Below are 26,937 nucleotides of genomic sequence, written 5' to 3'. Positions count from 1 at the left end.
TTAGTATTAAGAGGTGAGTCCTTTGTGAAGAGATTAGGTTATGAGATTGGAGCCTTCATGGTTAGAACCTTAGGAAGAGGTCTGAGGGAGTGTGTTTCCCCCTTTTACCATGTGGGGATGCAGCAAGAAGTTACCATCTTTGAAGCAGAGGGGAAGCCCTCATCAAACACCAGATCTGCTGACACCTTCATCTCGGACATCTAGCCTCCAGAACTGTACATTTGTTATTTATAAATTACTCAGTCTTCAGAATTTTTAGCAGCCCCAAAGGACCAAGAAGTCTATAAAGAGAAGTCTTCAGATAAATTCAGAGGAATCCAAATGGTGTGCTTATGCATAAGAAAAATCCCAGAGCCCAGATAGAAAGGAAATCCAGGATGGATAGTTCTTCAGTTATTGAGTGAAGTGCCTTTGGTAGAAGTACTTTTTTGGATTATGTACTTAAACTTATGGTTCTTAAAACCAAAATGGAGGTTTCACAGGCTGCACTAATTTTATACTGGTTTTAAACTGTCCCCACAACATGACTGCATCTAAATGTATCCTCCCAAAGATTCTTCCAATGTGTATGTGATGTGACACGTGACTAAATTAGTCAAGCTCACTCCAGGTGAACTGGGCTGGCATGAAATAATCACACAGACAAAATCCCTTTTTCTTTGGGTTCAGTGACGGGTCCTCAGCCACACATCCCACAAGGCGGGCAAGGCAGGCAAGAAAGAGAGGAGCACATTCTGGAGCCCTTTTATTGGGGGGAAGACATTCGAGAAAGTTCCACCCCAAATGAGGCAAGGGGTCAGGTTTCAAGGGGTTGACTCCAGCTTCTTGATGTCTTGGGGTCAGTAGATTGACTGACATCTTGGAAGGCCACGCCTATCTCATTGAGTAATGCACACTCCCAGAGCTGCACCTCTCTTGCCCAGCACGAGCAAGTCCAGATGCATTGCAAAGGGTGCAATGCCTGTCCAGTACCCCTTTACTCCAGACTTAAAGAGGTGTGCTCAGTTGGTACAGTGCTTGCCTCACATGCACAAGGCCATGGGTTCAATCCCCAGCACCACCAAAAAAAAGAAAAAAGCTCTTGTTCAGGGCAGCCCCCAACATGTATGAATGTGTGTGTGTGTGTGTGTGTGTGTGTGTGTGTGTGTATGTGTGTGTGCGCCAAGTGTGCTTAAATGTCCAAGAAAGAAAAATCTTCAGATACAAAAATCCCAGAGGGAGCCTAGAGCAGGGGGTATAGCAGGAATCCACATGACAGCCTCCCTAGGGCTTTAGTTGAACAGAAATGGTTAGAGGCCTAGAGTGCTAGAGATAAGGCCTGGTGGTGGGGTGGTGAGGGGGGATTGAGACCTTTGGAGGGATATCACCTCAATGAAAAAATGAACTAAAAATTCCATACCTATTTTACTTCTTGTACTTTAGGAGTCTCGTTAATGAAATCAGTTCCTAAGCCCACATGTTGAAAATTTGGGCCTACTTTTTCTTCCATTAGGTGTAGTGTCTCTGTTCTAATGCCTAAGTCCTTGATCCATTTTGAGTTTTGTGCAGGGTGAGAGATAGGGTTTTAATATCATTTTGCTACCTATGGATTTCCAGTTTTCCCAGCACCATTTTGTTGATCTTTTCTCCAATGTATATGCCAATCCCCCCAAACCAAAGGCCTTTGCTCTGTTATGTGTATGCTAATTCACAATAGTTGCAGGTGGGGGGTGGGGGTAGAGTGGGGGTGGTTTGGAGGAATATAAGTACTCTGGATTAGACAAAGAGGAATGAAAGTAAGGGAGAAGGAATGAGAATAGAAAAGATAGAGAATGAATTGGACATTACTACCCTATGTGCATAAATCATTACACAACCAATGTAATTCTACATCATGTACAACCAGAAGAATGAGAAGTTATTCTCCATAAGTCAAAATACATTCTACTATCATGTATAATTAGAATAAAAAATTTTTTAAAATTCCATAATAGCACAGAGATGCTTAATCTCCACTTTAGCTCTGAGTCCAAATAAACGTTTCTCTTGAGAAACCAAAACCTCAGATCTGTTCAAGTTCAATAATTGAATTTGTCTTAAATCATATGGTGAGCAAAACCATAAGCTGATAAATTATGATAAAAACCTGTATCAAGGGTACATGATAGGAGCAGATGTAAAACCACTCTGAAGGGACATTTCACCAATCCAGGTTACAGGGATTTACTCAGAATAGTTAAGACTCAGCTAAGATGAGCTCATAACAAAACATTACAAGTGGTAAGGAAAGAAAATGATCCCTCATGAGGTAGAGCTTACAAACATAAGGAATATGGGAACTTTCAGCCTCGTACTTGAGATTATAAACAGTTTAACATGATTTTTCCCAAAAGACTACATAGAAACATTAAGAAAATAAGACACTATGAAAAAGAATACGTAGAAATAAACAAGTACAAATAGACCTTCCAAAAAGGAAAATAGTTGCTGAAATGAGAAACCAAATGGATTATAGAGCAGATTAGATACAGCTGAAGAGACCTTAAAGTGAACTGGATGATAGATTTGAGGAAACTACTCAAAATATAGCACAGAAAAATGTGAACATTTATATTTCCTATAAAAAGCTATTTTATGAGCTGTTTTAATCTTAGAATATCTTGCAGAAGATGAGGCAGTAAATTGAATATCTGAGCTCTTCTGTAAAAAAGTGGCACTAGGATAATACCATGAAATATGGTAGCCAGTAGACACCTTTGCTATTGAGCACTTAAAATGTGGCTGACTGAGGAACTGAATTTTACTTTGTTAGTGTTGGGATCTGAATTCAGGATCTCACATTTGCAAAGCATGTGGTTTACCACTGAACTCCACTCATTTTAAATATTCCTTTGATTACTTTAAATTAAAAATTTTATATTTGATTTAGTTATTAGAAAAAAATTATAAAACTTGGGAGGTAAATATGTGTATGAAAAATATTTTTTTTTGATAAAAATTTAGTGTCTGAATTGAGATGAATGTCAGAATAAATATATACTTTATTTCAAAGACTTAGTATAAAAAATAGGTAAATTACTAATTTTTAAAATAATTGGACATATGCTGAAATAAAACTTTGGATATTAAGTCAGACATATTAATAAGATTAATTCCCCATTAAAAAAACTACTATTAGGAAAGTTAAAATTATATATATGACCCACATATTTCCATTGGCCAGCACTGTACTAGAACATAAATTCATAAAACATAAAATGTTTGATAGTCCTCCACATCTAAAAATCTAAAATGCTGGATATTGGAGAGAGGCAAGTGGGGAATTTAAAAATTCATGTGAAGACAGCTCTTGCAGTTATAGGAAGCTATAGAATCAGAGAATTATCTCTTTAACTTATTGCCATTAAATATGAAGCCATTCCAGGGGTTTTAGCTATAAATCTATTCTATTCTATTTCTATTCCCTTAAGTTCCAGACAAAATTGTAGTTTCTAGGTTTAGAAAAGTAGAAGGTATAAACATAAACACGCACATATATTTTTTTGACCAGCTAAATTTCTCTATGGCTTTGTGTATTTCAAATAGTCTAGATTTTTAAATGTACAAGATAAATTTGGGTCTCTATTTCAGGTGGTTCTCATCCTTAGTGCAATCTTGCTAAATGATCATTTGGGAATTTTGCCAAAAGTTTTAACTTTGATTTGGGAGGTCTGTCTTGGAAACAAGAATTGTGCATTTTAGAAAAGCTTCCCAGGGATTTCATAATGTGTGTGTTTGTCTATATCTATTTATCTATGTATCAATCATCTAATTTTTTACTGTTATCTCGTTAGCTCATTCAGTTTATTTACCCACAGATTAAACCAACATTTTATAACATAAATTCTGAACCAAGTGCTGTGATATACAGCTTCCTACTATTGGATCTTCTCTTCCTCTCAGGACCCTTAGTACTTGCTTTGTTTATACTGTATTTAATTAATTATTTTACGATTCACTAGGAATGCTGGCCTTGATTTTAACTGTAGTCCTATTCAAATATGTAAAAATTTAAAAATACGTGTCTCTGATGAAATATGGCATCAGTGTTACCCAGGTTTCACCTTGAGACCCACATTTAAGACTACTGATGTGATATTGTGCCGTGGATGCCACTTTATCCCATACCTGAATTCATCATGGCTCCTGTAACTATCTATTGCTTTCTTCTGAATTTTAAATCTGGGTAGCAACACAATCCCCAGGTGATTCCGATGCAGATGACTCAGTTCACACTAGGATAGCCTCTGTAATTTCTTGCTGGTGTGTGATCTTTATGGCTGCCATTCAAGGGTTTAAGACTTCACTGTTTTCTTTTAGGTTTTAATTTATAAACATGCTAAGGATACCAGCCAGGCCTACAATGTGTCCTCAAGAACCACATGTAGTAGAAACTACATGTTTCTACTCAGAAATAAGCCTGTTTGATGGTACTCACAGTTCTTTATCTTAAATTTGTCTCCTTAAGACAAAATATCCCCAGCTTGTGCTTCAATATTTGAATGTCATTCAATTACATCTTTTGCTAAACCATCACTTTTATTCTAACTTTTGGGAAGGAAATCTATCCTGGTGTGAAAAAATAATCTTGAGACTTTTTTGTTTTTAAAGCTAGAAAAGAACCCCATTTGTTTGTGTACACTAAAATTGGGTGTAACCATGACCTAGCATACCACTAAGGGTACTTACTGCCTTATATTTTTATCATTTAATTAGAATAAATATATTACTAAGTATACTGCACCCACAACTAAAGCATCATATTTTTTCTATACTATGCATTTAAATCTTCAAATGGTTTACTCTGGTGTCTCAACAGACTTCAGACTTAAAAGGACACTAACAAAGAACATTTCAACCACACTGTCTACAAAAAAATGTTTTATTCAAAAATAGGATCTTTTCAAAAAAGAGAAAACTTTTATATACAGTTACTTAGTTTAGAAACAGTCAAAAAACAATAGAATAAATCCAGATTAAGAAATTATGATTTGTAACATATACGATACTGGTGCTGAATAACAGTTTAAATGTATGAATTCTTTTTGTCCCGTCACATTTCAATAATTCACATTTGTTTTACCAGTGATTGGGACTAAGGGAAGGTCTTGTCTGAATTCTTTCCTCTTATTTGCCACCCTTCCTGGGCAGATACAAAAACGGCAAGATCTAGGCAGTGTGCTTCTATCTCTTTGTGTGCCTGCATATATATCAAAAACTATACCTTCTTCATCTTTATCCTCTTTTACTATTTTCTTCTTTGAAATTTATTTGTATGTGGCTACAGAGCCTGGTCATATTTTTAAATTTAAAAATGGAAGCTCTCTAAGGGAAAGGAGCATGCACATGACTCCTAGCTTAATGCTCCTAGGTTATCAACATTCAACATGATTTTGCTCTCCAAGTCAGTACTCTGCATAGCTATAACCAATCTCTGATATAGACTTAAAACAGGAGAAAGTCTTGAAAAACTTAAGTACTATTAGCTACTATACTTCAGAGGCTACCTTGATTTCATAATCTGAAATTCTTATTCTCAAACTGGTAAAGTCTAGCCACCTTGTAGCATTATTATTTTTTTTCAAAGATTTTGAAAGAAGTTTAGTATTTTTCAATCTTAAAAAGTTGGGTTGTATGTAAAATCAGAATAATTTTAAAGACAAAACATGACTTCAAAGAAATTACAAATTGACATTTTGGAATATGCCCTCATACCTTAAATTCTAGAAGGAGGATTTTAGCAGTAACATTGGTGAAACAATGACCTTAGGAGATCCTGATTTCTGGAAGTGTAGCCAGGTCCTTACTGAGAGTGAATAGTAATGAAATTCAAAGCCTTGGTGCATTCTGTTGAGTTCTATCTTCAGAAATAATATAACTCTTTGCTTACAATAGCTCTGTCTGTACTGATCAGTTAGAAAGTACAGAAAAGAATTCTGAGCTGATTTTAATTTTACACTGTTAAAAATTAGAGGAATGCTGCAGTCAAAGAAGGTTAGTGACCTACAACTAAAAATATGCAACATATGTCATAAAAAATAGTGGAACCCATGAAGCCAAAGGATTAGAACTTGACGCACTGAAAATAATGGGAACAGTAATTGTGGGTGGTTTTATTCTTCTTTCAGACACATATTAAATTATATCATCCCTGGTCTTTACTGCCCTTTTGAATAGGTAATTATATGGTACCTTTTGGAGTCATTAATTACATTATTTCCCCTAGAATCCCCAAACCACTAGGGATTCTTTCTTGACCTCAAAGAGATCTTTTCAGTAATGCCACGGGGACAAACCCCAACTGCCTGCCAACAACAACTACTCATTGAATGGTCAACGGTCATTCTTTGTATAAATAACATCTATAAAGAACAAAATGAAGTTGCCAATGAAATTAAATGAAGCAAATTTATAAAGCTTTTTTTAAACAATGGGTCAACTTCATAAGGAAAACATTATGTATAAATCAAGTTGTCATCCAACACATTTAATAATTAAATATAGTTAAATATGACATTGGATCAAAAATGATCCTAGATAGTTTCAGGACTAATCCCATTAATCCCACAATTTAATGAGACCATCCCAGCCACATGTAATGACCTTAGATGTCTCATGAGGATGCCACACTGCACCTATACACACTTTATCATGAGCTTTAAACCGGCTATAGAGTTTTGTGGTCTTCCAGTCCCAAATGTTTAATTTTCCATTTCCATCTCCTGAGATCACATAGCTGCAACAGGAAGAAAAATTCAAAATTATTGTTTTTCAAATACCTTCAACTGGTAAAGTGGATGAAGAACACAGGCAGATCTCATTTTTTTTAAATTTAACATAAAAATATCATGGTAAATATACAAAACTCAGAATAATAAGGTAGAGCATGACACAGTCTATAATTTGAACTTCTACAAAAATACCTCCCTAATGAGCTACCAATCAAAGAGTAGAAAATTATTTTTAGCTGGGAACACTGGGAATCCCAGGGGCCATAATAAATGACACATAACAGTCTCTGAACAGTCAAAATAGTGTAGAAGAACCAATTCCACATACAGTCAGTGAACATACTAGACACATTCTATCACAGAGAACTTTACTATCTTCATAATTACTTTCTATCTTCAAAATCCTTTGAATAAATCTAAGATTGAGTCACAGGTAGAAATCTAAGGCACAATTATAGGGATTTCTGAATTATCTCTACCTTTTTTATATATTTTAATGAAGAATGGGGAAAGGAATGTGGAATTTCACTCTTAACAAGACCGTAGGCTTCAAGAATCAAGTGTGATCTAGAAATATCCAAAAGCTGGATTTCAGTTTTTAGTGCAAATAAGCTACAATAAAGTTGTTCCCTTCAACATTATCATATAGAATTAATTTTCTGGTATTCACTCAATCATAGTCATACAGTAATTGTATGACTAGCCAGCTTAGAAAAGCAAAGAGAAAATAAAGCATTGTTGATACAGACAGGGATTTATAGGTGGTTAAAGGGCACAGGCCTAAGTAATAGTGTGGGGATTGAGCACAGGGCTTTGTGCATGAGAGACAGGCACAACTGAGCTATATCCCCAGCACCAAGTCTAAGGAATATAAGGATAAAACCTATAGTAAAACCTAAAGTAAAGCAAAATATAATTTTCATAACTTGTTATTGCCTTTTTATCTGGTATTTTGATAGATTACACATTCTCATAAAATTAAATATGTGAAAATGATTTCTAAAGTATTGTTACTTGTACATGACAGTTTAGGTTTCATATATCTGAACATGAGAATAAATCAGAAGATTTAAACTTACCTCATGTCTGGTGAAAAGTCCACTTGACAAGCATAGCCTGCTACCATATGTCCCTTAAAAATTTTTTTCTTATTTAATCTGAATCTGTTCTGTGCTCCAAAAATTAAGATTTGGTTGTCCATTGATTGACATGCTAGCCATTTCCCTGTAAAGTCAATAAATGACACATTTTAGAGAAAGACTAAAAAAATTAAAATAAAAACTTTATTTTAAATGTTTGCTGTCATTATTATTTTTTGTTCCCAAATACTTTATTATACTAGAAAAAAACTTACCATGTTATCCATTAAGTGTGAAAAATATGTCACTGTTAAGAGTTATTTATATGTTAAGTAATGAATTCTGCTCCTATGATCCTATTATCATTGAGTACTCTTTAAATAAAAGGAAACAGAAGTTCCAAGCTTAGTTTTAATAGAAACAAATTAAATTTATAACGTTAAATTAATTTGTAGTTGCTACAGATAACAGAACCAAGGAAAAAATGTAACCTATTTCTGACAAGTATGAAATAAAGAAAGATCACACTGGTAAGAAAATCCCTGATTATCAAATAAACAGCTCCAAAAAATACGATTAACAAAATTACAGTAATTATTTTTAAAAGTGCTTTTCTGTACCCAGGATTCAAAGCCCTTAAATCCTAAACTACAATATTTACTTGTGTCTTATACATTTATATACATTACTAAGAAAAGTTTCTAACCCTGACCTTGTTCAAGATGGTTACGAACATGATAAGAAAAGTACATAATATTGTGATTACCAAAGTAGGATCCAGTTAAGGTTGCTCTTCTCATAAGAATGATAGGGCACTTAATAACTATTTTCACTCCGCCTGTGGCAGATGTACCAATGGAGGAATAGACTCTTTGTCTCTATGACCTTGTTCTACACTTACAGTAGTTATGTGAGTTAACAGTGGCTTCAAAGATGATGTTCCCCAAATCTCAGACCCTTTACTTTAATATCCTCATGTAGAGCTATAATCATATCAATATATTTTCAGTATGTCTGAAGCACAAATTATATTTCACTTAAAAGACAATGGATTATTGAATAGGAAACAGTACTAAATAATTGATCTTTTTTATATTTTTACTTGAGAAAATCCTAATAAATTGCTAAGATATTCTCATTAGAGTAACTCAGACCAAAATTCCCTATCCTCTTGAAAGCAAAGAGCTTATTAAATAATTTAAAGAACCTGATTCTATTGGGAGATTAAAACAACAACAACAAAACCCTAGTCATATAGAATTCTTAGATGCTCAATGTTACCTGAAAACTGTTTATTTTTTCAAAATGAGAGTGGCTGAGGTGATTCACACATGAAAACCAGTAATTATTTCTAATATTGAAAAGATTTCCTTATATGACACTGAGACAAATTTTCCCCAGGAGGGAATGGACAAAGTTCCTATGAATATAGCAATTAGACTATCCTGTTTTAGGAGCTCATTTAAGATCACATTCTATGTATGAACTTACCATTTGGAGACAAAGTCACTGCAGGCATTGAATGCATACTGGGTTCTGCTATATACTTGAAATCCACAGGGATATCCCTAAAATTTTAAAATAGCATATCAGAACAAGTAGTTAAGACAATAAAACCTTTAGCAGGAAAATTATCTCTGAAATGGAGATATAGTATTAAAGTAAAAGCAAACTCTTGAAATGTTATATTTATTAAATCTTTTCATTAAACTTTCTGGAGGAAGGAAAATCACAAAATGATACTGTTTTGCTTATTAAAGCTTTTTACTTTATAAATGATTTTCCATGAAATATTTTATTTTCAAACTCTGAAAATTCAACTTTGACCTTAATATTTTTTTAAAAAAAATTGTTATAAGATATTTAATAACTTATCATAAAATGTACTATGGTAAGTCAAAACAAGATGTCTGTGCAAGCCTACAAGGAATGTTCTTTTAACTCAGCAATGCAAAAAGACAGCAGATAGAGCTATATGGATCCGTGTGCTGGTCTATTCCATCTAGAAATAATGACTAAGTCTAGGGAGATTAAGTGCTTGGTACCTAGACTATTTTCAAAATATATGCTAAGCATTTCAAAAGGGTATGGTAGGAAAAAAAAAGCATTAAAAACAAAACCAAAAAATTTCATGTGAGTGATACAAAGGATAAAACAAAACCAACAAATTTGCAAAACCAGTCACCTAAATTTAAAACCACTGAAAATTCTAACTTTTTCATTTTTACTATTCTTCATAAAAAATTATGTCACGGCTGGGGTTGTGGCTCAGTGGCAAAGTGCTTGCCTAGCATGCATAAGGCACTGGGTTTGATTCTCAGCACCACATATAAATAAATGAATAAAATAAAGGTCCATCAAGGTCTAAAAAAATATTAAAAAAATATATCATAATTCTAAAAGGAGTTTTGATCCTGTTGTTTCTCATGAGAATAAGAATTTTTTTTTTTACAGAGTAATATCTAGGAAATGTAATTTGATGAATAAAACAAACACAAAATAGCAATTTCAATTCCAAGTTACAATTCAAGTTCTAATACTTTGATTAACTAGAAAATAATAATGATACTGATAACAAGAAGAATGATACTTTGTTTCATGTAAGAATTTTCTCTATCCATTTATACAGCCATCTGAAAGAAGAAACAAATGATTAGAGAAAACTTCTCTTCAGGTCTCTTGGTTAGAGGGAAAAAAAAAATACCAGGCATAAAAAGGGGAATAACACTGTCAGATCACTAATCCTCAGACCTCTAAGGCAGCAGTGAGATCTGACAGCTACTAAAAAAAAGATAAATAAAATTAAAAAAAAAAAGCCTTGGTCAAAAAAGAATTCGTATTTTCCCTCCTCATATTTATTATTAGTTGCTAAAAATTTTATGTCATGGATTGAAAAATGAGGGCATTTTCTAAGTTAAATTGACCGTATTTCAGATTCATATTAATCAATGTTTTACTATACATAAACAAAAAAATAAAATGGACCTTTATTTTAAGGAATCTTGGTACAACAAAGTTTAGAACAACAATTGAATCTGAACTCCTCTGTGGACTTTATTACTTCTAGTAGAAATGTCTGCTAGGCATAGTTAAATTTAATAAACACAACACTTTTCTAATTAGATACTGCAATGCAGTATAATAAGCTAGTAACTCATCTTCAAATAATCTTCAGTTTGGAAATGTATTCATAAAAAAAAAGTAACAAGTTTACAAAATTTTAAAAATAAAAGATAAACAGTGTTTATCAACCTCTGTAAAATTTCTTTTTAAAAGTATTTTACAGAAATAAATACCTTTGGGAGAAAACATGACAATGACATTTCATGCATTTATCGAGTTAAAATGCCATATTTGCTGAATATTGAATATAAACTCCAATTCTCCTTCAGAACTACATAATAGTCTTAGTTTCTGATTATGCTGTTTAAGAAAGCCAAGGTTCCTTTGATTTGTTTTCTTTTCTCATTATGCTACTCTAAGCAGGAAGAGGGAAGATAAGCTTGGTAAGCACCACTTGTCTAAAGGCCCTGGTGTGGTTAATTTTCCTGGGGTCAGCTCTCACTTTGAGGAGATGACGACCTCCCTTCTACGCAAGCCACCAGTATCACTAGTAATTACTCTTGGTGGTGGCTATAAGACTTCTGGGGATCCTCAGCTTTCTATTTGCCTTTGTAACAAGACTGATCCTCACATTCACTATCAGTTCCTTCATTCATCTAACTGCTCAGCCACATAATTAAGAACTCGAGTTTTGGAATATAATATAACTAAGATCTCAAGTTTTGGAATCAGTTTAACCCAAGTTTGAATTCTGGCCTTTTCCTGTCCTATATAACCTTGGGCAAATCAATTAAACTGTTTCAGTTTTCTTTTACAGAAAATGGGAATAAAAAACGTACCTATCTCATAAGATTGTACATTAAGTCAGAGTTCAAATAAAACACTTAGCATAGTGACTGGCATATAAAAAGGGTTCCATAAATGTAACAGCACTAATGATTACAACAACGACTACTATATTAAGTCAGGGTTAACTGAAAATCTCAAGGATATCATCATTTGTAACAAAACAGTATCATGACTTTTAGCAGTATTAAGAGAGAGGGATAAAACACTAACATTTAAATATTTACCAATTTGTTTTACACCACTCTACATTTAAAAAGGGAAATGAAATGTTATCTGAAGGTAGAAACATCTAAATGTTTAAGTATAAACAAACTGTTAACATACATAAAATAAAACATGTATGTTTAAGAAAGAGAACTGGGGCTGGGGTTGTGGCTCAGAGGTAGAGCACTGGCCTAGTATACGTGAGGTACTGGATTTGATCCTCAGCACCAAATAAAAATAAAATATATTGTGTCCATCTATAATTTAAAAAAATAAATATTAAAAAAAAGAAAGAGTACTGTGCAAATGATTTAAGATGACTTCTGTAAAACTTGGTGTCCAAATGGCATGTCAGATCTTCTCTTACACTTTAATGAGTTACTGTCTTCATGGTTTTCAGAGTCTGAAATACTAATTGCTTTTGTGCTAATTGCTTACAAAAAAAGTAATGCTTTGCTATCTTATTTACTGTTGTCATTGTATGATCCCTGCTCTATGTATGCCTTTTCCGGCCACCCACTAATGGCTACCATGGATATCTGAACTGCCCTGATGCTAAATACCCTAAGTGCCCATGTCCCACCGGACAGAATAGAGAATAAAGACTTTGGGTCACTTCCCTCAATTTTGCAGCTTGGAGATGTCATTGCCCATTTTTCCAAAGACATGGAATGAAGAAATTCACAATGGGAAAATATGACAGTCGTCCACTTTATGCTTTGAAGATATAGCCCTTGCTATTCTGCCACTGAGACTTATTTTTAAAATAAATCTCTTCTTGATGTGATCTCTTCTTTCTGATCTTCTTCCCCCTGATCTCCTCCTCCCTAATCTTCCCCTCCCTAATTTTGCCTACCTAATCTCTCCAAACAGGATTCCTTTTGAATCACCTCTTTAATAACCTCCTATCCCCCCTGATGGGCAGAATCACAGCCTCTGGGACAGGAATTCCCTGTGTTTCTTCTTTGCTAGCAAAGCAATAAAACTTCTTTTCCTTTTTCTCAAGAAAACAAAAGCAAAAAACTTAGTGTTCATATCCAGATTCTCTATAAGAAACATCATTTCTGAAGTAAGAAAGCTTTAGTTATGAGGCAGTCTTATACCATGGACCTTAAGAGTGATGCTATATGCAACTACAAAGTACAATCAACTCTACTAGTTGGGAATAACTTGGATAAATGTGATAGTGGTGAGGACTGTTAATTCTTCAATTATTAAAACTGTCCTGACAATGATTAGGGCCTGCTCAGCTCTCCAAAAGGATGTACACTGAGAAGGAAATCAAATTCAAAACTCCCACTTTCCTTAAGTGTAACAACTTCTGAGGGTAGAAAGATGCACTTTCTAGTCCTTGCAAGGCTATAATCATAGTTGAATTATGCTTCATAAATGGCTACAAAAACAAGCTGGGTTCCATCTACACATTCATTTTAACCAAAAGATTATCATGTATTTCTTTACAACTTAATTATATTAAGTTATAAAATATAAAATATTTATAATTATAATTATAATATAATATTTATACTTAAATTATAAAACATGATCTATGACAGTCAATGAAACTAGCTTCAGTATTTTGGACTTTAGAAAAATGATTTTTTCCCCCGTAGGAATGCAAAAGTAACCAATATAGTCTGATTATATTCTATAATTAAAACATCTGTAAAAGGATGATGATATGGGACAACTTTCAATATTGAATAATCATAAAATAGACATTTAAGGAACAGAGAAATGAGTATTTTCTTTGAGTTTCTTCTGAGGCATAATCCCTACATAACCAATATAGCCTATATATTTGTGGCTCCTACTTCTTATCAGCCAGTTATTTTGCAAAGATGAATAAAATAAATAATAAACAATGTAAGATAGCACAATTTAATGTCTATCATCACTATATGACAAGCACTCAAGTAAATATTCTTTGGATATTTATTACAGTTGAGTATTCTTTGGAAAGATTATCCAAAAACTGTGAAGACAGCCTGTTTAGAGTTTATGTCCGAATTGTGGGCACTTAAATAGTTAACACACTGATTGGCAAGCCAGGATCACAGCTGTGAAAATATTTAAATAACTGCATATTATCAGGCTTTGTCTTTGGCTACACATTTAAAAAATTGCTTGTTTTGTATAAAGTAGTAAATTTTCTTTCTTTCTTTCTTTCTTTTTTTTTTCCTTTTCTGGTACTGGAGGTTGAAACTAGAGCAGTGTGTGTTAGGTAAGCACTAAGTTACATCCCCAGACCTGTTAAAATTTTTATTTTGAGACCGGGTCTCACTGAATCACCCAGGCTGGCCTAAAACTTGCTATCCTTCTGCCTCAGTCTCCCAAGTATCTGGGATTATAAGTGTGTGCCACTGTGTCTTAGCCAAAGCAGTAGATATTTTACTGATGGAAACTCACCATTCCCAAACTCTTAGGCTCTTATCATCAGATGTGCTCACGAATCTCCTATTCTCATCAACAAAAACAATGGTGTTGACAGCTCCCAAATGCCGATCATATTCCTGCACAATTTCTCCACTTCGAATGTCCCACTGGATAGCAAACAAGAGCAAAGGTAAAAACAGAGATATAATTTTGGACAGTGGAAAGGAAAAAGATCTCTAAGATTTTTTATAAATTGACTGTTTTCTACTAATAGATACTAACAGAGTATCAGTAATCTCTATAAGTAGCAAATATTAAATGTGCTAACATTCTGTAATCCACTCCCTGATACAACATAAAGCTTAGAAAGCTTAATAAAAATACTGAAGGAAAAGACTTACTTGCACGATCTTTTTATCAGACATCCCAGCCACAAAGAGATTTTGTTTATCTTCATCAGGATTGAATTTGACGCAATAGGGTACTTTCCTGTTTGTAAATCTTGATATACACTGTCCTAAAACCAAAAACTCAAATTAAATAAAAAATAAATTTGACCCCTTAAGGATGACAGTGGCATTAAGATCTATGGTCATTTGCTTAATAAATTTTGAGGAAAGGCAGCTTGCTTCTTCTTTTTTTAAGATGGACACAATATCTTTACTTTTTAAATTTATTTTTATGTGGTGCTGAAGATCAAACCCAGTGCCTCACATGTGTGAGGCAAGCACTCTACCAGTGAGCTACAACCCCAACCCATGCTTATTCTTTGTTATAAACTACATTGTTCCCTTTCATAGTTTCCAGTCCTGGGGATTGAACTCAGGGCCTCATGCATGCTAGGCAAGTGTTCTGCCACTAAGCTATATCCCCAGACCCTTTCCATGGATTTCTAATAATTAAAAATAATTTTTCAAAACTATGTCTGTGCCATCAATTGTTGAATAGATGAATATAATTTCATCCATTTAATGGAATATTTTGAGCAACAAAAAAGAATAAGTAATTGGCACAAGCCTTATGGGTAAATCTCAGATACTATTTTGTGTGAAAATAGATACAAAAGAGAAATTAGTTTATACAAGTTCATAGATACAGTTACCAAAAAGCAAAATGAAAACCACTGAACATTTATGCATTTTATAAATTTCATGTATATTATTCCTTGACTTTAGAAAAGACCTTAGAGTGGGAAGCTCTCAGCCCTGGCTATACAGTAGAATTACCTAGTCCATAGCCTGGACCAATTATATAAGGACCTCTGAAGGTTGGACCCAGGTATCAATAATTTTGAAGCTCTTCAGATGACTACAATGTACAGCCAGAATTGAGAATCACTGCTAATGAGGTAAAGAACATGGACTTTGGCATCAGAGACCTTGGTTTGAACCCAGTTGTATCACTGACTAGCTGTGTAACCCTAGAAAGTTATCTTTAAGCCTCAGTTTTACATTTATAATGTAATACTAGTACACACCTCACAGAGATATATTAAGATTACATGACATACTGCATATCAATGCTTAGCGTAATTGGTAAATATTAGTTATTATCAATAATCTTTAAACTCATTAAGATAAAAGATAATTTTCTAATAGTGTAAAATTATAACGGCCACAAAATACTGACGCAATTAATATGGTTACAAATATGTAAAACCAACTGGTCAACAGGAATTTAAACCTACATTTTAATCAATCTGAGTAATTAAATTTAATTATACTCATAGACATTTATGTAGTTTCTTTATTTATAATGTACCACGCTAGGAAACATATGAGGACAAAAAGATCAATTAGATGGTCTAGGGAATATTTCAAATTTGCTTGTCCATCAACATGTTTACTTTATAAACTGTATGTAGTAGGAACAGTTTCATAGTGAAAGAGCTGCTTTTATAAATGAGTTTTAACTCAAACATATTTTGTTAACTGATAGTCAATGGTGGGACAATCAGCAGTGAGAGGAGGTGCCATTTTGTTGGAGTCAGCTCATACCGCTTCATATAAATGCTAACTTAGAAGATAAAGGTTTCTTAGTTTTAGTGCATTCTTACCTGTTTCAGTATCCCAGAGTTTAAGATATCTGTCATAGGCTGCACTAAGGAATTGTGTTCCTGCAGTATTGAAGCAGATGTCCCTAACAGCTTTACTGTGACCTAAAGGCAGAGGCAACAGAAATGGCAGTGAGATCAAGATTTGTATCTTCAGAAACAGCATTAAACAGTGGTTCCCAAGGAAGGAAGTTAGTCAAGATCATTGAACTCATCTTCTGATTTACTGACTTACAATCCAATATGGGTGTGCAATGAAGAGTGGGAATTTTTCTCCCTTACAGATGCTCCTCAGGTGATTCTGATACATAATGTTTGGGTAAGAACCAAGAGAACAAGTGTTAAGTTCTTCTTCTTTTTTAAAAATTTGTAATGAGAATCTCTTAATATACAGTACAGACAACTGATAACTAACTAGCCAAGAATTTATGGAAACATAATTGACTGATTATTGCCAATGAAAACAAATGATGATGAAATTTGGGGGTTCACTATCAGGTTGCTCACCAGGCTGGAAGTGAAAATAAAATGACTTAAACCTAAAGTTTATGAAACTGTAGCCCTTGTTTAATAAATGTATGTTTGGATAATTATGATCATATTACCAAATTTTATAGAAAATGATTCAGACTCTCACAGATGAATGAACAATTTAAATATGAAACAGTTCTTATTTTAAGATAGCTTTTTAAGAATAAATTAATTTTAAGGCGCTGATTATGTTTTAGTTGGAAATCAATCTTGCCAGAATCAACTCTTTTGAAAGTTAACAAACAAAAGGTAGCTAAACAAAAGCAGAAACTTTCCTGTTTCTCACCACACCTACCATGACCAAGACATGTACAGTTGTACATAATGTGTATGGCACAAATTGTCAACCACATGTAGCAACCCTGAGCCTGGACTACCACTGAACTCTAGTCAGGCAGTATGCACCACAGCAATTAGAAATTCTTTTCTACAGCAAGAGTCCCAGTCAGAGCTGCTGTAATCTTCCTACATAAGAGAATTTCAGTTTTTTACTGAAAAATGGTCTGCCAGTACAGGGGAGGCAGATGGAGACCAAACTCACTATATCTGACAGAGACATTTTGTTCCCTGACACAGCTAACAGCTTTCCATAAGTCTTCCTTTAGGCTGCATGCATGGTACCTTGGATGGTATTTATTTGCAGAGTTCCTAAAATCTTAACAAAGCACAGCAGAACAGACTCCCACTTTAATCTAAAAACAGAGCCACCACAACTTACACAAACAGAGTTTCAATGTGGTTTGGTTAAATTTGGAAAGAGTAATGAGCTTTCATATGAAATGACAAAGACAATAAACCTTTCTCTACCAGGAAGGCTAGTCTGTCACACAGCTGTCCTCCCTTTGGTCCTCTTCTTTACTTCAAGTTCTCTCAATCTTGTCCTTTTTATGCCTCAGCTGCCAATTCCTAACCTCTCTTTCAAGTTCGACATCTGGCATTGCTTACTGGGTATTTTAACTTTGATATCCCAAAGGCAGCTCAGATTCAACAAGTCTAAACCCTCATCATCCTCGCATTCCCTCCTTTGGTGAACAGCACCACCATTCTTCCAGCCACCTAGGAATCACCCTAGATTTCTACCTAGATTTATTATATCCCATTACCAGATTCCATCAATTTCAATACTTAACAGGTCCTTTCTTCTCTCTCTTGCTTTGATTCAAACTCTCACCATCTCTGATCCAGACTAATAAAATAATTAATTTCCTTTCTTCTAATCAAAGCATCCTCCAGATTGCTATGTGATTTTCTGCAAACTTCCAATCATGGTACAACTTCCCTACAAGAGCTGTTCAATGGCTCTCTGATGCCCTTACAATAGTCTAAACTCTATTAATGGCACACACAGTCCTCTGTACTCTAGTTCCCCTTTGACTACTTTTCTCTGTGCTTTTGCTCTCACTTACACCCTGGGAATTCTGCTACCTATATGGTTCCCCCAAAGCAGTGTGCTTTCTTATACCACATTTGCTTCTGCACTTCCCAGTTCTGTCTACCTGGGGGGATTGGCTCCTTCTAATAGGCTCAGTTCAAGTTATGAACACTTTCCTTTACATCACTGTACTAAAATTACTGGTGTTGATGTTATCTCACTTTAAAAAGTCTTCCCCCCAAACAGATTTATAGCCAGGGACAAAAGAAGTATTACCAATAAATGTTCTCAGACATCGCCGGTCACCATAAACCTCCCAGAGCTGGAGAAAAAACAAAATACATAGACATGTTAGGTTTTTTTTGGTGCTGGGGACTGGACTCAGGGCCCCATATATGCTAAATATGTGCTTTGCCACTGTGCTCCGCCCCAGCCCTGGAGATATTAAATTTAATAAAAATTTTAAATCAGTAATAATGTCATATTCCAGCTATGTATGTGCATATCTGTGTGTGTATAGAGGATTTAATTATTAAATTTTACTTAGCACCACCAGTTTGTGTTATATTACTTGGAGCACATACACATATATACACATACACGTTCTTATATAACTAGAATTTTTTAAAGATCTTTTCATCCAAGGTGATATAAAACACCTGCATCAAAATACCAAGAGACCTTGACTACAGAAGGAGTTAATCCAGGTGGTTCCATTTATCATTGCTCTTTTTTTATACTGTAGTTATTTTCTATGATAAAAAGTTTCTACTTTTGTAATACTACAAACTTTATTACAACTGCCATGCATATAACATTTTGATACTAAAAAGCTTTTAAATACTTTTCTAATGTAACAAGTATAATAGAAGCAGTGGGAAAATAATGATCTAGACTAAAATAACAGTCTCATAATTCTCATCATATCCAAAGTGCATGAATACAAAAGCTTCAAAACTAGCTTTATTCTTGCCTGCCTCAAATCCAATCCTTGACAATACTGCTAGTGCTCTAAAATAGAAAGCATTTCCTGGCCACCCAGTGCCAGGAGGATAAAGTCTCAGTTCCCGCAGCATGTCACAAGAGGATTTCTGGGACCTGGTCCCTTTCCTATGACTATTATCATTCTTTATCTCTTAGATTTTATGCTTGGCCAACCACAAAACTTGTAGTTTTCGGCACACACCATGCTGTTCCATTCTATTTGCTCTTCTCAAACGTACTCTATTCCTTCCCTTTAACTTAACCTTCCTACTGAGGAAGCCAGAATACATGCACCTTGTGCCTGCCTCTATAACGATCATTTACCTCATCATACAATGATCATCTTATGGGTAGAGATAGTGCCTTAACATTTTTTTAACCTCACCCCCTTCACATAATGGCTACCTAATGAGTGTTTACATATGTGAATCTAACTAAATTCTGTATTTTTTTTTAGTTGGTCAAAAAGAAGATCATAACCTCAATTTACATAGTTCGTATAAAGTAAAGGTTAAAGAAGTAAGGGTTTTTACTATAACTGACTCAATTAGTGACAAATCGAGACAAATTATCTCTATTAGAGACAAATGTCTAAATGGTTGCTCTCATCCAAAGAAGCTGTCTTTATATATTCTTAATATTCTTGCATTATTTAGAAGGAAAAAGCTTTAATGATTCAACTTTCTAAGCCACAAGACCATTATAGGGTTAGTATTTATCAAACCACTGTAAAGATAATAGACACAGTGAAGATCAAAAAACACAAAAACTATCCTTTTAGATTTAAGATTTATTTCAAGGCTTTCCCCATATCTAAGTTGACATGAAACTTTAGATATGAGAACTATGAGCTTATTGTTTTAGTCTAGATCATTATTTTTGTACAGCTTCTATAATATCTTTCGCTTCAGGAAAGTTCAAAACTAAAGTCTTTCAGTATCAAAATGCTATACTTGTGACAACCAAGTCTTCTGTACCACATACTACAGAGTTGAGCAGAAGGTAAAGGTGGAACTTCCTAAGACTACAATGGGAGAAGAGACTGAGAGCACTTCTGCTACTTGTTATCTAAAAGTATTCAAAGAAAAAGGATAAATCACATTGTTTATTCTGAAAATGGGATTTCTATAATGTGTCCTCTCTACCTCATTTGGTTTTGAGGAAAAATGAACACTATTACATATCTAAAACCTCTATAAAAATGCAAAAACTAGTGATTAAATATTTCTGTGTCTAATGCCAAACTGATTGGATTACATTCTAATCAGTGTTCTAAGCTTTAAAAAGAACCTAGCCAACTGGACCACATGGCTATATTTGAACCTACAAGTTTGGAAGCTGTTCATAAATAGCTGAATTCACAGGACCTAAGAGAAAATTATAAGCCTCCAATTGCCTAACACTCAAATTTATTTACAATTAACCAGATTTAACTAGTAACAAAGCTGCCAGTGTTATAAAAAACTCACCTTAATTTTACAATCCATGGAACAAGACAGCAATAAATGACCAGAGAGGGGAAACAATCTGACTGCACTGACACCCTGTAAAAAGGTATCAGAGTTATAAACCAGAAGCATTTTGAATATTGGCTAGAACACAAGACAAAGACGGTAAACTTTAAGCAACCTAAAAGCAACCTTTTCTATTTTTCTTCATTCCAATCATCATGCCCCAGAATAATCATCATTAGTATTCCAAGAGCAGGCCTTACTGACACTAAGCTTTTGAAGGTATTTTTTTTTTTAAACCTTTAATATTGACTTTCTCACTCAAGGGAATCCTGAGTACATCAAATTGCTAATGCCCCCACTTCGTTTCTTTCTTTTATGTAGTTCCTTTGCTCTTTGCAAAGAGCTGGAAATTAACAGCTGGAATTGTGCAGATGACAAAGAATATCAACATGGAAAATTCTCATGTATCTTGTCTTTGTGTTATTACCTTGGCTTATAAACCACAGAGCATCTCATCTCTGCAATGGGATAACCCCCCAAAACCAAGGCAACATTACAGGCTAAGCAGGAGACTTGATGCTAGGACCAGGTTGTTACTCAACTGACTTGGTGTCCAAGAAGAAGCAGACTGTGACTGGAACTTGCAGAGAAAGGGCTGTGCTGGGGTCAGGACACCCAACCACAAACACAGGTGTCATGGCCACGCAAAGAAGGTTTTCATGACTGATACATGTGAGCGTCTCCAAAGTCTAATCCAACTTGATCTTCAATATGACTCCCCTGTCCTATCTTTACTTTCCTATATACTCACTAGAAATACTGAATGATCCACATCCATGATTGAAACTTTACATTGGCTTCACTATTATAACATTTTACAATCCATGGAACAAGACAGCAATGAATAACCAGAGAGGGGAAACAATCTGACTGCACTGACACCCTGTAAAAAGGTATCAGAGTTATAAACCAGATAGAAACAGCCAACTTGCTTACCTTTGTATGTCCAGACCACACATGAATTTGTTTTTTGGGAAGATAACACTTTTCAGGTGGCACAGTTGACCGTAGATTGACACCAACATCCTGAGGTATGTGAAGATAGGATCTGCCTTGATAGTCATACATTTCTTTAACTGAAACAAAAGGCAATAACCAAATAGTTCACAGTCACAAAATCTATATTCTTAAAATGATAAACATTTCATTCTTAGGGCTATTGCCTTTATCAAGACTTAGGTAATAACACTCTGGTGATGTTAAGATTGTAGGTTAGTTAAAATTAGCTGCCTGAAATCCTTGCTATCATTTCCAATTAGAAGCAGTACTTTGGAATTCCTAAATTCCTAGAGAGTATTACACCTTTAAGATCTATACTTCTTTCACTCAGTCATATACTTTAGTGATATATAATAAAGACTTCACTGCAGTATAATAAGAGTGAGTAAAAAAATAAATAATACTTGGGCCTCATGAGCACTGGTAAAGAATCAGAAGCAAAACAGGCTAAGAACAAAATTAAAACAAAAAAATATCGACTATCCTTCCTCCCACTTTCTGCTTTTATGCCTTTCTGGTTCCTTTCTATTCCCCTTTCCCTGATTTTCACCTCAAAATTTTATAATAGTCATATGGGTGACTTAGATGGCATAGTGTACAGAAAGCAGTTAGTACTATGCCTGGCACAGAGTGGGTATTCAATAAATGTTGAATGGTATTGCTGTTACGATTGTACACGCCACAATACTAAACAGATTCCTTAAATACAAAACTGGAGCCTGATAAACCAAATATGGCCTCATTATACCTAAAAATCTGATGTGATAAAACATCAGAAAAAGCAACACACTATTTGTGCAAAAAAATCAGTAATCACTATGTAATTTCCTAAATGTAACTAATCATTAATGCATAGGTACATTCTAGAATATTTGTAATTTATTTTGGTGAATATGCATTTTCTTCCACAAGTCAAGGCAAATATGAGTCTTAATCTCCAGTTTACTTATATTTAATGTAATTCATAAACTGTGAAGATATATTAATATTTGGATTGTGTTAAAAATAAACAGTTTAATGATTCAGGCATCATTAATAAATGAAAAGAGTCAACTTTATCTTAAGAAACGGCATATTAAGAACCATACAAGTTTCTTCTTTATTTTTATTTTTTTTTTTAATTCACTAACACTTCAACAAAAATTGTATGTGGCTATCATTAGTCATGCTACTACTTTCTTTTTCTCCTTTATTAGCACAAGCAAAAGTCTGCTGTGATTTTTTTGGGGATACAAACTGTAAAATTATAATTATTCTTAATATTATGATTGTATGGCAGCTGACAGTAAGGGCAATTGGTATTACATGAACAGAGAACAGACTACATATGTGAGCTTTTTCATGAAATGAAGAAGTATGAAAATACATTACCATGTAAGATTGTCTTCTCCTCCCCAGGTTTCTCTTCTTCCTGTTTGCCTTTCTTCTGCCTCTTTGCTGTGATTTCATCCAATTCTTTTTGTTCTTCCTAAGAAAATGAAGGAGTGAATTTTAAAACAAATGTTTGAGAATCCCACTATGTCCAAAGTTGGTTATAAATTCTTTATAATGAGGTCTTCATTTTTGTGAAGTAATCGCTATAAATATACTTCCCCAAAGAATAATTTCAATTCTTCCATAAGCAGAGATTGATTATCTCTTCCACAGATTACAAAATGGAAATAAACCTATAATGGATACTAGATAATATTTTTAAACCAATTTTATACAAGCTCATCCTTCTGGAACATCTAGAAATAAATTGAACATGTTATGCTAATTGTTCAAGTGAAAAGACAAGGCAATTAGAAAATCTGGTACCAGAAAGGAAAGGAAACTGAATTTTAGTACATAATGTTGTTCTTCAATAAATAGCTTTTACATAGTCATGAGGGTATAAGCAATTACTATAGATTTGTGACCATTTTGGCATGAGCTGGGGAGGGAAGTGGGAGAGCAGTAAATCTGTATCTATAATAACAATCTAAAATAAATAAAGAAATAGCAGCACATGTACATTATTAAGCTAATAATGTACAATAAAAAACAGCTAGAAGATAAGCTGCATGAGGCCAGAATTTTCTTGATCTTGTCCACAGCTATATCCCAGGACCTAGATTGGTGCCTGGCTCATAGAGACAAATGGGATTATGCAGGTGGGGAAAGGAAGGGTGGAGTTCTGTATTTTCACTTTACTGACTTCATAGTAAAAAATTTTAAAAAATAATACAGATAAAATTTAAGATTTTTGAATAAATTAATAAGTAAAACCACCATCAATTCCAATATGAAAAAAAAAAATACCCTGATTTTGTAGTTACTATCTGAATGCCTGGTACCAGACAAACAGCTATCATGGCAGTTTAAAAGCTTTATTAAGGCAATTTTTTTAAAAAAAATTGTTCAATATTCTATTTTTATAAGAAAGTACCAAAGAAAGTAAAGCAGAATAAAAAAGTAAACAAAAATAGTACAAAAAAATTTATTGTATTTTCTTAACAAAGGCAGAGAAATTCTGAGGAGTCACTTGGTTCTCTAAGAGAATCTGAAAAGTTTATTAATAGAGATATGATTTGTAAAGACATAGCATACACTTGAACTGGAAATGAAAAAGATCAAAGCTTACTTCTGAAGGTTTGGCTACATCTTTTTCGTCCACATATTTTGCCCACGGTCCCAAGAAACCATCAATATTAGATGCATCGTTTTCTTTGAACTTTTTCCTCTTTTCTGTTTTCTTTTGACCAGTTTCAAATACAGTTAAACCTACGTTAACCACAACAAAAAGAAATTATAAATATATGCATTTTCTTCAAAAACATCAGCATACATATGATTTTATATAGTTAAAGAAAGGTGATTGTTCAAGAGACCAAAAACAAAATTAAAAGGCAAATGAACCTGCAACATATATTAATTAGCTCAAGTTACATGAAAAGGGATTGAACCTTGTGAGGAGAGAATCTTCTAACCCTGTTGTGTTTTGCAAATTTTGCTATATTAAAAGAAAAAAAAAAGATATCCAATCCTATAATGGTACACAGCCTTTTTAATGAATCAAAAACCTGTATCTGTAGACTTTTACTAATTCTGAAAGAAACTCAACAACTGATGTTGCTAAATAATGATAAAGCTACTTTTGAAAGCAAGAATTGTAATTTACTGCTTAAAAACAGGGCTGAGGGTTGGGATCAGAGGGACATTAAGGTTGCTGCCTAGACATTGCTGGCCACACTCTCTCAGGTGATACTTTCTGCCGCCACAACAATGACCCCCTATCTCAGAATGCAGCCTTCCTAGGACCAGGAAAAAAGTACCTTTCACACAGGGCAGCCACATCTTGCCCCTCTACCACCTACTTCTGCATATGGAGGAAAAGTTCTTCTTGGGCTGATCCCTGAGGAATTCTTCCAGTTTCTTTATCCTAAAACGTGTGTAACAGGACCCTACATGCATGAAACTGTATTTTCTATCCAAAGAAATTTATGTGATTACTCCAGAGACCTTTTCTACCACATCAATAGTAGCATTAATTGTCTATGTGATTAAAAAATATGGTGCCTCTATTGGAGAATTTATTGAAAATCTAAATGAGCATAAAATTGCCCAACTAGAAGAGGTGAAACAGGCTTCCATCCAACAAATCCAACATGCAACTGAGTTGTAGAAGTCACAGCAGGTGCTGGTTCAGAAGTGCCATTATCTTTTTGATGTCCAGAGGAATAACATTGCTATGGCCTTGAGGTTTCTTACCAGGAAGGGCGACATAAAGTATACAAGGAGGTAAAGAATTGCCTGGATTATCATATCTCTGCAGAATATTATGCATTGAAAGGAACAGGATAAACTGTACAAGATAAACTGGGTGGAGAAACACGTGGTACAGAGTATTTCTGCACAGCAGGAAAATGAGACGATTGCCAAGTGCATTGCAGATCTCAAGCTGCTCCCAAAGAAGCCTCAAGCGCAGCCAGTTATGTAAATGTATCTGTCCCAGTTGAGACAGCTATACAGTTGACTGAGTAAATGAAAACTAGTCTACGTGACAAAATCTTCCTCTATTGCTATCTACTGAAATTACCGTTTGTTTCCTAAAAAAGAAAAGTTCAAGTTTCCTTGGGAGATTACCAACTTACAATTTAAATTTATGATTAATTCCATCATCTTGCAATTAAGTAATGATTAAAACAAAACAAAAAACCAAAACCAAAAACAAAACAGGGCTGAATTAAAACCATATTAAGTACTTAGTAATGTATTTTTACTATGCATGTAATAGAACAATATAAATTAAACAAGGTTTCTCAAAATTTTGGTATTTCTTTCATATGATCTCATTCTAAAACCGATCTCTAATATCAACTTTAGTAAAAAGAAATGGAGGAAGAAAGATGTTTCTGAGATTTTTTAATTGATCAGTAGGAGATGGCATACTATTTATTAGATTGCAAAAAGAAAGTTTTACAGGAGTCATAGTGACAGGTTAACTAAGAATCTAGCTCCGTATACATAAGAACAGGGAAAAATAGTTCATATTAATTCAAATTAATTTCCTTTAGGCTATGTTACAACAAAAGCATGGTAAAGTCTATTTTAATAATCATCAAGCACAGAAGGCAGTTTGATCATACAGGGTCTATTTTTATTTAAGTAGAAGTGTCCCTGTGTAACTTGAACTTTTTTTTTTTAAATGGCATTTTATAGATGAGATTCAGTGGTATGATGAGCTTTGTGACAAGTTAGCATTTAGCAAGCATGATGCCTTGCCTTGTTATAAAAGATGAATATGAACACAAGCATATTTAAAACATATATTCAGACTCAAGCCATTAAAGAAATCCTTCAAAGACAATCCTCACAGACTCACAAAATGAAACTTACTTTAGCTTGACTTACTGTGGAGATGCCAACAGCCAAAATTATCTATACATTAATTATAATTTATTGAATGATTTCTATAGGGTTGGCATGTACCAAGTACTCAAAATAACCCCAAATGATACATAACCACCATCTTCCTTACAAGGTTACACAGCTAGTAAGTAGTAAAAACAAGCTCTAAACCATAATAGTTCTAAACTATATTGCTCTAAACCCTATCACTCTATTATTTCAACTTAAAAAAATCAAGAGCTAAATATGGGTTCTTTCCTACTATCTAATTACTGTAAGGCACTAATTATAA

The 26,937-nt window shown here is 34.0% G+C and overlaps 1 protein-coding gene and 1 pseudogene across 2 annotated transcripts in view; one reads left to right on the top strand and one right to left on the bottom strand.

Annotated features, from left to right (window-relative positions):
- Positions 1–4,884: 4,884 nt before the first annotated feature.
- CDC40 (cell division cycle 40) overlaps positions 4,885–26,937 on the bottom strand; it is a 47,092-nt gene continuing 25,039 nt past the window's right edge. The window contains exons 6-16 of the mRNA XM_081294023.1: positions 24,379–24,518; positions 23,145–23,241; positions 21,711–21,850; positions 20,730–20,804; positions 18,553–18,598; positions 16,377–16,478; positions 14,722–14,837; positions 14,354–14,487; positions 9,320–9,396; positions 7,829–7,973; positions 4,885–6,754 (exon numbers count right to left, since the gene is read on the bottom strand). Of these exons, the coding sequence (XP_081150149.1) occupies positions 6,577–6,754; positions 7,829–7,973; positions 9,320–9,396; positions 14,354–14,487; positions 14,722–14,837; positions 16,377–16,478; positions 18,553–18,598; positions 20,730–20,804; positions 21,711–21,850; positions 23,145–23,241; positions 24,379–24,518 (1,250 nt within the window). The 3' untranslated portion in view covers positions 4,885–6,576. The remainder of the gene's footprint in view (positions 6,755–7,828; positions 7,974–9,319; positions 9,397–14,353; positions 14,488–14,721; positions 14,838–16,376; positions 16,479–18,552; positions 18,599–20,729; positions 20,805–21,710; positions 21,851–23,144; positions 23,242–24,378; positions 24,519–26,937) is intronic.
- LOC308650414 (ATP synthase F(0) complex subunit B1, mitochondrial-like) lies at positions 24,877–25,734 on the top strand (annotated as a pseudogene). Its single transcript has 2 exons — positions 24,877–24,906; positions 24,972–25,734. The product of its transcript is annotated as an ATP synthase F(0) complex subunit B1, mitochondrial-like (transcript).

This window comes from Spermophilus citellus (assembly GCF_964194105.1).
Source record: "Spermophilus citellus genome assembly, chromosome: 5".
NCBI lineage: Eukaryota > Metazoa > Chordata > Mammalia > Rodentia > Sciuridae > Spermophilus > Spermophilus citellus.
Note: the sequence above shows the minus strand (reverse complement) of the source record. Positions and strands in the feature narration are given on the sequence as shown.